The following is a 12766-nucleotide window of genomic DNA, read 5'->3' as shown; positions in this document are numbered from 1 at the left end:
AATTATATTTTTGAAGATTGATAATTAAATAAAAAAGAAACAAAATAAATATGGTAGTAAGAATTCTCTACTTAAAATATTATATATTATATATATATATATATATATATATATATTAAATATTATTACTATAAGTAAATAGTCAATAAATTAATGTATTTATTTTCCATCATTTTATATATGAATTTTGGTACGTTGTACTGTTGCAACAAAAAAACATCTCATTTTTTAAATTAGTTTACTTAATTAATCTCGCGTATTATTAACAATAAATAATTAAATTATAAATTTTGTATTTCAGATTTTAAATTTTAGAATGACATTCATTTTGCTTAAACTCTTTCCGTCATAATTGGAACACAACTATTCATTTCTTAAAATAATTTTTTCTATTTATAAAAAGAGTTCATTATATATTATTGGACCCAAAAAAAATTCCTTAATACAAACAATGCCCAGATCGATAATATTACTTCAATTTTAAAGAAATGTTCCATCTTTATACTTTATATTGATAGGGGTAAATGTCAATTTTATTTATAAAGTTAATGAATTTTTAAATTTATTTATTAAGTTGTAAAATTTTATTTATGTATATAAATTTAATAAAATGCACTAATTTATTTCATTTAACAAAAATAAAATAAAAATTAATAGAAGTTAAACTTTTACAGTTGTTTAATTATTAATGTTTTTATTTTAATCCTGGTGAGCTGCCAAATATTAAATATATAATTTTGTAATCTAAATTAAGGACAATATGAAATTAGAAATAATGAATATTTAGTTATGTTGTGGAAAATTTGACGAAATGACCCTAAAAAGTCCCTTAAATGCGTGATTATGCAAATGACCATTTCAAAATAATTTGATAAAATTATCCCGTCACGTATCTCGAATGGCAGAATCGTCCCGCGAAGGAAAAACTTATAAAAAGTCCAGAATGATCGTGCCCTTCGCGTGACGATCGTACTCTCCGCGTTACGCGACAGGCGTAATTTCACAGGCTTTCTATTCGCGTGACGATCATACCCTTCGCGTTACGCGACATGGTAATTTCGTCAGAAAATTTTGAAGTGCTGATTTGCCCAAAGAGCACTTAAGATCCTTTTTAGGGTCATTTCGTCAAATTTCCCTATATTCACTACAACAAAATATACTTTTAACAACCCTTATATGCCAACGCATATTAAGTGGGTAAAAATTAATAGAAAATAAACTTTTGCCAACCTTTATACCTTTACAACCACCTTTATTTTTTTTATATACAAACTTTTTTAATAACCTTACAATTTAACTATTCTAAATTTTTATATTTGTTATGTTTTATTTTTAAATTTTTAAATTATTTTATTTCACTATTTTCATATTTATAAAATTAAATTTGACTTAAAATTTATTAATCATAAAATTTTATTATTATTTTTTATATGACATATTTTTTTAATATTTTATAACATTATTAAAAACAATTATTATTTTTATTTAATTATTATTTAAATTTAATTAAATAAAAAATAATATAAACTAAAAATAAATTAATTAAACATTATATATATTTAAGAATAAAAATTAACTTATTTATTTTTTAAAATTAAGAATTATTCTTTATAGGTATATAAAAAGCCCAATTCCTAGCCTAATTCATTTTTGTCAATTTCTAACCTAATTAGTTCTTTCTCTGTAGAATCTAGTTAGTCTCTCCATTCTCTCTATCTTTGTAGGTTAAATATTCATCTCATCAAATTCTTCCATTCTTGATTCTCCGGCATTCTTCACACCAGCTAGATCTGTATTCTGATTCATCTTGAGTATGCTCATCCTTCCTCGCCTTCAAGCCAAACGTAAACGAGACATTTCAACTGCTCCGATCCATGTTCGACGTGCTTCCACACGATATCACAGTCGAAGGAAACGGTCGAGATTACGTCTTTCATCCGTAAGAACTATTCATGTTCACCGTTATTAAATAAGTATTTGACGAATACGACGTTTACAGTTAGGAAAATCGGAGGATCTCTTCACGATATTATGATCGATGCATACGTACCTTTTCTTCCTAATTATACTTGGGCGGCTAGAGCTGGATCAATCGTTTCGTTAAAGTTGTTTTGTGGATGTTCGAGTGAGCTGTGGAACTACCCGATGAGTTACGTGATGGGAGAGAGTGATAGTATTGAATCTTTAGCGAGTAGATTTGGGGTTAGTATAGCTAGTATTTAATCTGTTAATGGAATTGTTAATTCTGATCATGTTACTGTTGGATCTCTTTACTATATTCCTTTAAATTCAGGTGCGTATCAATATCATTCTTCTTTTTGATTTCTTAATCTATTATTGCTTGATTGAAACATAGTTTAATATTTTTTTCTATTTTTTTGTTCAAATGTTTGCAGTTCCTAGTGAGCCATCATATCCTGCAGAGTGCTTAGTTCCTCCAACTCCTGCTTCTGCTAGAAGCACCGCCTACTGATGATGTTTCCTAGTAACATGGATTGGAGCAGTTGAATTGGTCAAATGAAGGTAAGAATAAGATGCTGATAATCTCAAGTAGAACAAAAATATTTGGATATATTCTGAACAGATTGTTCCATAGTAGGAGATTTTCTTCATCATGTATTGACTGTAATTGGAGATTTTTTGTGCTTCAAGAAGAGGACATGATAATCTGTTCAAAATGCTACAAGAATGGGAACTGTGGGGTGAACAGGTCTGCAGATGATTTCAACCTTATTCAAAGCATTACTAACAAGACTAAATTCAAACGAGTCTCATTTTTAAGAGAAAACTGAAACAAAAGTCCAAGACAATGAGCTTGAGCATTAAGAGTGAACAGAATGGAGATACTGAGATGGAGACACCAACTCTGAAGAGAAGACGAAGTGCTTCACCTTCAGACAATAGGGGTACATTGATGGAATATGTTACTACTCTTTTCTCTTCATAAATCTTCAACAGAAATTCGTATATCAGACATCATGGACATTTTTACTTATTTAAATTTAAATTAAAACATTCACATGCACTATATTTAAAATCAGTATCATATGGTCTAATTAGAACAAGACGATTTCAAATCAATCATCCAGTTTCTGAAGTTTTATTGATTTGATTCAACGAATAAAATACTCACCTTTATATTGTAATACCCAATTAAGGTTAAAAAATCATAAATATTCAAGCTTTCAAATGACATGTTACTCGATTGTGTCATTTCAAGCGGTTTTCAAATGACATGTTACTCGATTGTGTCATTTCAAGCGGTTTTTCAGTGAAAGGATTATTTGAAGATTTCAAATTTGTATTACCCTAATATTGCTTCCATGTTCTCTTGTTGGATAGTTTGTTATTAGTTCCTCTTATGTTGAATATATACTTTCAGCAAATTAGGTAGCTCTCATATCCTCTTTAGTTGTTCCACATATCACTGTCTCTGCGGCCATCACAACACTCTGTCATAAAATTCAATGTCCAAATGAGATATTTGATGGTGATGATAGAGACGATCATGTCTTGGGATCTTCTCCTGAAGACATCCTTGTGAGGTTAATATCTTCATGTTTTTTAATAACGATATCTCTATTTTCTTTTGTTTCAATGTTTCAACCTCCATAGATGCACATGTGTGAAAGCCTTGTAAATCTTTCTAGAATGACAGCCAACCTCCAAAGCTGTAATGAATTTTGAAACTGATATATCAGGCCTTACTTTTTAATAATGTAAATTTTATTAAAAACTGGAGACCATCTATAAACATGTTGTTATTTATCCTTGTATTACCTAATAGTGTATCCTGGATAATGCCTACAGAAATTTCAGATTATTTTTGTGTGGAAAGCTCAAGAACTGATGTATTGATTTCTTTCTCACTTTCTCTTTGTAAATGGGGAATCTTTGATGCAGCTACAATGGAAATGTCACTTGCAATTGATGCTGGTATATTATGCATGGAGGCTCTCTCAGACTTAAAAGATCAGTTTGAATGTACTAAGCATGTTGCCACAATGATTTTCCCCTTATTGCTAATTCTCCCTAAGGTCTAATTTCTACTTGATACTTTTTAATGCCTTCTCCTCGGATAATTTCACATTCCTTATGTCATATTTTGTTGACTGTCCATAATCTCTTTTCCAATTTGCAGACTCAATGTTTAAACTTGAAGGCCATAGAATTGGCCAAGAAAATCGATTGGCCTTTATATGAGAAGATTTTCATTCCAAGTGTACATTAAATGATTTTGTATTAATTACAAGAATATAATTTTTTCCTTATTATCCAAATTTATGCATGTTATTATCTTCTTTCAGGATGTGTGAGCTGCGACCATGAAGTGCATTGAGAGTTTATCTGCTCTACGGCCTCGTGTAAACCTTTCAAAATATAAAACCAGTATGAACCCCGTGCAAACTTTTTAATTGGCTAATTGTTTGTATCTTATATAATTCAGCCTTCTTTGTTAAAACTATGACAGGTGAAAGTGGAAAATGGAGTCACTTTCTCGGGGAACTACTAAGCTTAATGGTTGAATTTAAAGCATTGTTACTATCTGATAGAAATGTACTTTTCTCGTTTTTTACATCTAATTTGGGCTGCTCACGCAATAATCTTCTACTGCCAGAAACAATTGGAGAAAGGTCTTTAACTAATTTTATAGTACTTTTTTCGTTCATCTTATACATATTCCAGGCCATTGTATGATCTTTTCATCTCCGTTATAGTTTATGGTACTTTGTGCCTATACCATAGAGAGTTGCATGACTTTACTACAATATTTAGTAACCACACCCCTTTCTTTTCAGGTTTGAAAAATCTAAAAAGAACCGAATCATGCATTTCATTGTTGGCTTTGCTCTAACCCTTCCTTCTTTTGCATCGGTAAGTTGTCAAAAGTTCTTAATTTCTTTTGCTTGTTGTACACTTGTATTACTGCTGTGCTTGAGCATCTATTTTTTTTTTATAATTGAGATATTTGTTAACAAACTTGTGTTCCCCCTCTCCCTTCACTTTACAGCTAAACATCCTTTCTTTGGTCAAAGGAGTGGATGGTCAACTCTTACATGTAAAAGATGTTAAAATATTGGCTAGCATGCTTTTGAAAAGGCGTCGTGAATATCATATTCAACATGCAGAGTCTTGCCAAAAGTTGTCAAAGACAGGTTTATATCATCTACCTTCTAGTGGAGGTATGTGAAGTTGCATAGAATTTATTGTTTGCATTTATGTAGGTTATTATTATATGGTATTTCAAAGTAGGAAAAATATCTAAATTATTATTCTCTGATTGATAGACCTGTGCTGAATTTGTATCTTCTTCACCTGGTGAATGTGAAGACCTACTATTGGAGGTGCTGCAGGTAAAAGATTTAATACCTCAAATCTTGTATCTACAAAGTCCATTATATATTTTTATCTTGACAACTGTTTTACATTAGCAGCAGAGTGAGCCAGCCTCTGAAGATCCAGCTATTTTGCTGCCTTTCATAACTGTCTTGAGGAGTCTCACTAACTCATTTTTTGGAACTATGAGTAATAAAAATCAGGTTATTTTTAATTCTTTTCACTGTTTTGTTGAATGGGCTATTCAAATTCTAAAAATTATTTCCCCAAATTTAAAATACTTATGAACCCTCTAGGGAAGCTCAAGTGGCAATAGGTGTTATCTTGGAGACCAATGGTCTTAGGTTGATTCCCACTTGAACTCATAAAACCTAAAAAATTTATTTCTTTGTATGTCACTGGATTCTCAATACCTGAGTAATGCTACTTTCTATTTAGAAGTGGTCAATAGTTTTCTTGCTATTTAGAAGTGGTCAATAGTTTTCTCTTTATATGTTTAGAGGTGGTTACTGAGCCAAAGCAGAAAATTATTTTAGAGTGTTGCTGTGAAGGTGGGAAGACTGGAGGCCTTTTATTTTTTTTTATTAATTATGTTTTGTTTGTATTTCCAGTTTTCTGAACCTAAATGCAGCTTCAATCAATCTGATTTAGCTAGAAATCAGTTTGAAAATTGTTAGAAGAATTTAAATAATTTGTATTTTATGAGATAATTTTGTTGTGAGAATTTATATTAATTTTGTTATAATTAAAAATGTCAATAATTAGTATAAATTAATTTTTTTTGATTATTAATTTAATTTTAAAAAATATTTGGATAAATTGTAAAAAAATAATAATATAATAATATAAAGAATTGTTAAAAATAAAATAGACTTTTAGCAACGCTTAAATTAATGTTACCGACGCTTATTTAAGCGTCGTTATAACTTACGCCCACCCTGCTTCTGGCGATGCAAGAATAAGTGTCGGTAATATTTTTGGCGACGCTTATAAAGGTTGGCAGAAGTTTTTTTAAGCGTCGCCAAAAGTCCTTTTTGTTGTAGTGATTGTTGTCTTCTTCGTCTACCTCCAGTGTTACCGTGACGCAAGAGGAGGGACAATTTTATAGTGATGTAGGAGAACGAAAGTGCGGATGCGACTCCGTTTGATTGGAAGATTGGAAAGTGTCGAGATCTAGATCTAGATCGGTTTCAATGATTTCTTCAAACGGTTGTCTACTGGTTTTGGGGACTGTACATTCTTGAGAGTTGAATAAGGTCAAGGCATGATTCCATTAAGAAAATAGTAAAATGTGAGTGGATTCATGTTGGCTGTGTTATCGTCCAACTCTTCTAATTCGTACATGGTTTCATCTTCTTCGACGACGGTCTTCTTCGACGACGGTCTTCTTCGACGGCGTTCTTCTTCGACGGCGGTGACGGTGGAAATGTGAAATGTAAAGTTATTGCGCATGTGGAATGGGTTATCATCTATCTCATGGAAGAACATGTTGCTTCTTCTAATCGTCATCTTCTTCTGCATTATATCCTTTCGAATAAGAGGTCTGAAACAACTTTTATTTCAAATAAGAACAACAGTACTCCAAATTTGAATGTTATACCATCTCATTTGGCGGTGAGAGGTTAAAAAGTTCTTTTTTAATCATTGTTTTCTCTCTTAATTTCATCATCGTGATAGTATTCACTACAAAAAAACGCCTAATTAGCAACGAATAATTGTCGACGTTTAGTTAGCGTCGAAAATATGTGACGGCGATCGCGACGGTTTAATCCACGAAAAACATAAATCGTCGGAAATATTAATAAATGAAAAAAACTTCATCACAATAAATACAGATATTTTACCTATGATCAATAATCGTCCCTAAATTTAAAGGTAAATTTCCGTAGGAAAATTAGTCAATTAATTTATACTATATTTTGGATTATATTTACGACGAAAATGTTTAGTGTCGGAGTTTTATTTAGTTTGTCTAAAATTCCTTAGAAAATATTAGTGTTCAAAATTCGTTGTAGATTTTCAACGGTCGTTTTGACGTTATATTTAACTTTATTTTCTACGTTCATTTTTATCATAAATTTCATCGTAAATGACAAACATTTATATTTGCTAGGTTTAGAAAGAACAACATAATGAAACATGAAGGCTCCGGTTTCTTTATGTTTTGTTGAGTTTGGAAATATGGGTATAACATAAACATAAACATATTTGTGTTGGTCACGTCATACGTTCTCCATTACAAACTCCAAAACCGATCGATTGTAAGTGTTTCAACCGATCGATTGTTCTTCGTTCCAGCCGTTATTCTTCAATCTAAGGTCAATCTCATAGTGGCTTGATGATTTGATTGCTTGGTGTTTTTGAAATTGATAAACTTAAAATAACTTCAATGTTAAAAATTTAATCCCAAAATATTAAACTGCTTTAATATTAAAATCATCCTATTTCAATTTATTTTAAACATTTGAATACTAGCTATATAATATAGAAAATTAATTTATAAATAATATAAAATAAAAGATAAATATATTTAATGTTGGCCGTCGAAAATGATGTGGAAACATAAATAATATATAGTATAGAAAATTAATTTATAAATAATATAAAATAAATTAATATATTTAATATTAGTCGTCGAAAATTACATGGATAATTTAGTACGTCAAAAATTACGTAGATAATTTAGTGCGTCAAAAACTCCGTGGATAATTTGGTACGTCGAATATTATGTGGAAACCTAAATAATATATAATATAAAAAATTAATTTATAAATAATATAAAATAAATTAATATATTTAATATTAGTCGTCGAAAATTACGTAGATAATTTGGTGCGTCGAAAACTCCGTGGATAATTTGGTACATCGAATATTATGTGGAAACCTAAATAATATATAATATAGAAAATTAATTATAAATAATATATTTAATATTGGGCGTCAAAAATGACGTGCATAATTTATTTGTCTAAACTTTCATTCGCGCCTGTCCTTTCCTCTCCTTCACTGACTTTTCCCTCTCTTCTTCACTGATTTTCCCTTCTTCACTGATTTTCCTCTTCTTCACCGATTTTTCCCTTCTTCACTGATTTTCCCCTCTCTTCATTGAATCAGCATTCGACATTGAATCAGATTTTTTTTCAATCAGCATTCAACAGTCAACATTCGAATGGTAAGCTTCAATCACTCCTTACTATTTTCATGTTTTAGAGTTTCGTTGTTCGTCGAATTTGAAGATCTAGGTTTTCATTTTATCAGCATTCGACTCAACCTTCAATCAACAGTTCTAAAAGGCATCTCTAAGATCAACGCTCTAACTTCATCTCTACCAATATTGTCACATAATATACAGTTTACTCCATCTTCTTCTTAGATAAACCAAAATCATTGTATTGTTAGGGTTGGAATATGGATGGTATTGTATTGCTTTCTGTATAACTTAAGACTTTGTTTGGATATGGATATGTTGCTTCATTTGAGAAAATCTTTATGTGATGAATGAGGGATGTGAATGAGGGATGTAAATGAGGGAAACTGAAATAATTTCCAGAGGTTGGTGATATTGAACGCTGCAGGTGTTCTCTCCGGTAATACATATTTCTTCTTCTTCCTCTTCCTTTCTTCTATTTCGAATAATATAATCTCCTCTGTTATTGTTCTCTGTTTCACGATTGCTGTAGGTTTCGTTGTTTCTTTCAGGCTTTTTTTTTCCTAGAATCGATCGTTCGGCTATCATTCGACAACGTCTGTAAGATTCCTCTGTTATTTTGTTTTTGATTTCACTAAGAAACTACGTACATGTAGGCTTTGCAACATATCAGATTTCTCTTTTTGATAAATTTGTAGGAATTGTTATGATCATGTTGAATTAATCAAACATCTTGTTATTACTATGAATTAAGAAGTGTAGAAATGATTATCTTTGATATAACTTAATTCTTAACACCCCTTTTCTTATTTACTAATTTACATAAAGTAAGGATAGAAAGGTTATTCAAAACCATCTAACATAGTTAATGTGTCTTTTTATCTAGATCTAGATGAGTGATTAATAAACCTATCATGAGTTAAATTTAGTATCCAAACAAAATCTCATCCAAATACGTTTCTGGATCAAGAGTTTATGCACCCATAAGAGAGACCCCACAATCTAACCATTCAAATCACCAAATATTCAAGCCCAATAATCAAGTACAAAATCATTCTAGAACAATGTGAAGTCCAAAAGGTCATCATAAAACATGTCTATACAGCTAGGAAGTTGTTAAAATAAAACTATATTGGATCCATTTGGATAGCTAAATTACATTGTACTAATACAATCACTTAGTATGTATATGTATGAAGAAGAATGCTTGATTTGATTGAAGACAGTGATAAAACATAAATTAGATTGGGAAAATAGGAAAATATATGTACTTCAAGTAATCAGATCATTGAAATAAGAACACATAATGCTGCCATGAAAGGAACCAAAATCCCTACTCATATCATAATACATGTAATCACTCTTTTTAAATTTGTTAATTTTTGTTTCTATAACGTCTGGTCTTCGTCATAATTCACTTTGAATGTTCTAACTGGTTTGAATAATGGATGTTCTAAAGAGATTGAGTAATAACTACCTTTCTTTTTCTCTTTTTCAATTCCCGGTTGCTTTTTTATATTAATCTGTTTATTTCTTCTTCTTCTACTTCTACACCTATTTCATCTGCTTGATTCTTCTTCTTCAATTAGTGATATGATGATGATCATTATAATAATAATGTTCCTGTTTTGATTAGATCTGAATTGGGATTGATTCTTCTGTGATTTCTTGCTTGATTGATTTCTGAAAGTCTTTCTGTTTATCCTGCAATGGAAATAATACTAGTCATTGGTTTTGTTGTGATTCTCTGTCTTCATGCTTGTATCAATCTATCACTTTCAGTTTCCATTTTCAGAGTACAAAGATCTTAACAGTAGGATCTGTACTTCAGTTATATATCTAGGATCATAACTTTTTCTATGTATTTCTTTATTAAAACCATAAGTGATATTGATTTAATTATATTTTAATCTTTTTGATTTAGTAACGTCTGGTAATTGATTTGATTTGATTTCTCCATTGGTTGGATAGCTTAGATATGCTGTTGTTTGGATAGTTGTATTAATGGAGTTGTAATCATGAAAAAGTGCAATGATTCATGTTTTTTTTAAATTGATAATATAATTTAGCATTTACATTAAGGATTTTCAGGTGCTTACATAAAGATGATGTTGATTATTTATATTAGAGTAAAAGCATGCCAAATAATTCTTTACATAACTTTCTTGATTCTGCATATTTATATTATTAGGAAAACAAAGGAATAAAAGATTCAATCGGATGCTGTAATTGCTGCTCTTCTAAAAGGACAAGAAATTATGCAGGCCCAAATGAACGAAATAATGACAACATTTAAAAGTCGGAAGAAGTGACAACGATAAGGTATGGATTTCAATTTTACTATGTTATTTATTGTTTCTATTTTGAAGGTAATAAAAACATCTTTATAATTAATTTTAAATTTGATTTAGATTGATTGCAGTTTCGAGCTTTTGTTCACTCGTCGTTGATATATGTTTGAAGATGAAGCTTTGTTGAATTCCGTTGATATATGTTTGAAGTTGAAACTTTGTTGAATTCCGTTGATATATGTTTGAAGATCGAAGCTTTATTGAATCCCGTTGATATATACTTGGTGTTTAAAGAATCAATGGGTTGCATTTATGGATTGTGTAAGTTAATTGTGTATTTATGGATTGTGTAAGTTGATTGTGTTTATGGATTTTGTTAGGACTATTAGGGTAGGAATGAAGGTTGAAAAGAATAACTAATTATACCGTAGAAAAATTCGTCAAAAATTTTGTCACACATATCGTCGAATATTCTGTCACTAATATATCGTCGTAAAATCCGTCGCCAATATTTTCCGACTAAATATTTAATCGTAGGAGTGTTAGCGACACTCATATTTGCAAAAAAATTATATAGATGAAAATAACGTCCCAAATTTTATATTCGTCAGAAATTTCATCGATAAATTCCGTCGCAAATACATGTTTTTTTTTGTAGTGGTACTATATAAATAATATTTTCATGAGCTTGTTTGATCAGTTAATTAAACAGTAAATCCAAAATATGTTTTATAAAATAATATATTTTATTAGTTAATTGTATTTTAAAGATAAATAGTGTTTTCTACCCAAACTAATTCTTAAAATACGAAGATTGATTCAAATAAACATGGGATTCAAATTAATTGTTATTGAATTGAAAAAAAATTAAATATAGTAAGAAATCCTCTTAAACTCTCTACTCATTATATTTTTTTTTTTTATATTACATGATCTAGAAATTTATTATTTTTCATCCCTTTTATCTACATTTTTTATGTAATTTAATAATATCCTTTATATTCAATAAAAATAAATAAAACCACTTTTACTTTTTACTTTTGTCAAATTGAAAATATGAATATAGTTGTGACAATGATGATCTAATAATTTTTTATTATTTATTTAATGATTTATTATTATTATTATTTTATATTTAATAATGAAAAGGAATAATAAATTTTGGACTCATTTAAAATAAATATACATCACAAATTTTATTATATAAATACATATATCTGATTAGGATCCAACCTACGTTTAAGATTATATCAAATCATCCAATCCTTATCCCAACTATAAAATGAAAAGACAAAGCTACTTTCTTAGTATTCTTTTTGTATTTTGATTTGGTCCATAATTCAAACCCTTAGGGTATGTTTGGTGGGAAAAGATGGGTCCGGTATATAAGCACTTTCGATCGATCATTTGTCATAATTAATCTTCATTCATTTTCTTTTTCAATTTTGTAATGTTTGCAGATTGATGTTAGAAAACAAGCACAATGATTCCAACAAGCTTGTTGGACGACAATGCAAGGCAATCTTTCTTCTTCTTCTTCTTTGATTTATCTATACATCTAAGTCTTAAAAGTTATTCTTTTTTTTACTGCAAGCAGATTTATTGGCCTCTCGATGACGCATGGTATTCTGCTCGTCTGAAAGAATACGATACAGAAACCGGTTACCACCACGTATGAAAAATTCTGTAATTTTGTTTCTGCTTTTGGTTAGTATGTGGAATTTATTTGATTTGATTTGATGCAGGTTTTGTATGATGATGGTGATGAAGAAGATGTGCTTTTGAGGAGGGAGAAGATTCAGTTTTTGATATCTGAGGAAGAGCTTCAACAGCTGACTTTGAGTACTATAGGAGACTCTGATGACTTGAACCAAACGATGGTTCGAGTCTGCCAAAGTTTTGATCACAGACAAGATCTTAGACCTGGGGATGTCACTTGGGCTAAGCTTACTGGTGAGATTTTAAGTTATTATACAAGCCATTGCTGATT

At 30.0% G+C, this 12766-nt stretch overlaps 1 protein-coding gene across 1 annotated transcript; it reads left to right on the top strand.

Annotated features, from left to right (window-relative positions):
- Positions 1-2789: 2789 nt before the first annotated feature.
- On the top strand, positions 2790-5147 carry LOC124921239 (uncharacterized protein At3g06530-like). Its single transcript, XM_047461903.1, has 4 exons — positions 2790-2906; positions 3904-4037; positions 4142-4634; positions 5012-5147. The coding sequence occupies exons 1-3, from the start codon at positions 2810-2812 to the stop codon at positions 4229-4231; spliced, it is 321 nt and encodes a 106-aa protein (XP_047317859.1). The 5' UTR covers positions 2790-2809; the 3' UTR covers positions 4232-4634; positions 5012-5147.
- Positions 5148-12766: the final 7619 nt, after the last annotated feature.

This window comes from Impatiens glandulifera, chromosome 1 (genome assembly GCF_907164915.1).
Source record: "Impatiens glandulifera chromosome 1, dImpGla2.1, whole genome shotgun sequence".
NCBI classification, from domain to species: domain Eukaryota; kingdom Viridiplantae; phylum Streptophyta; class Magnoliopsida; order Ericales; family Balsaminaceae; genus Impatiens; species Impatiens glandulifera.
Note: the sequence above shows the minus strand (reverse complement) of the source record. Positions and strands in the feature narration are given on the sequence as shown.

Coding starts and splice junctions, on each gene's coding strand:
- LOC124921239 (XM_047461903.1), top strand. CDS start 2,810: ATGAGCTTGAGCATTAAGAGTGAACAGAATGGAGATACTGAGATGGAG. Junction 2,907..3,903: donor TTCACCTTCAGACAATAGGG/GTACATTGATGG, acceptor TCTTTGATGCAG/CTACAATGGAAATGTCACTT. Junction 4,038..4,141: donor TATTGCTAATTCTCCCTAAG/GTCTAATTTCTA, acceptor TCCAATTTGCAG/ACTCAATGTTTAAACTTGAA.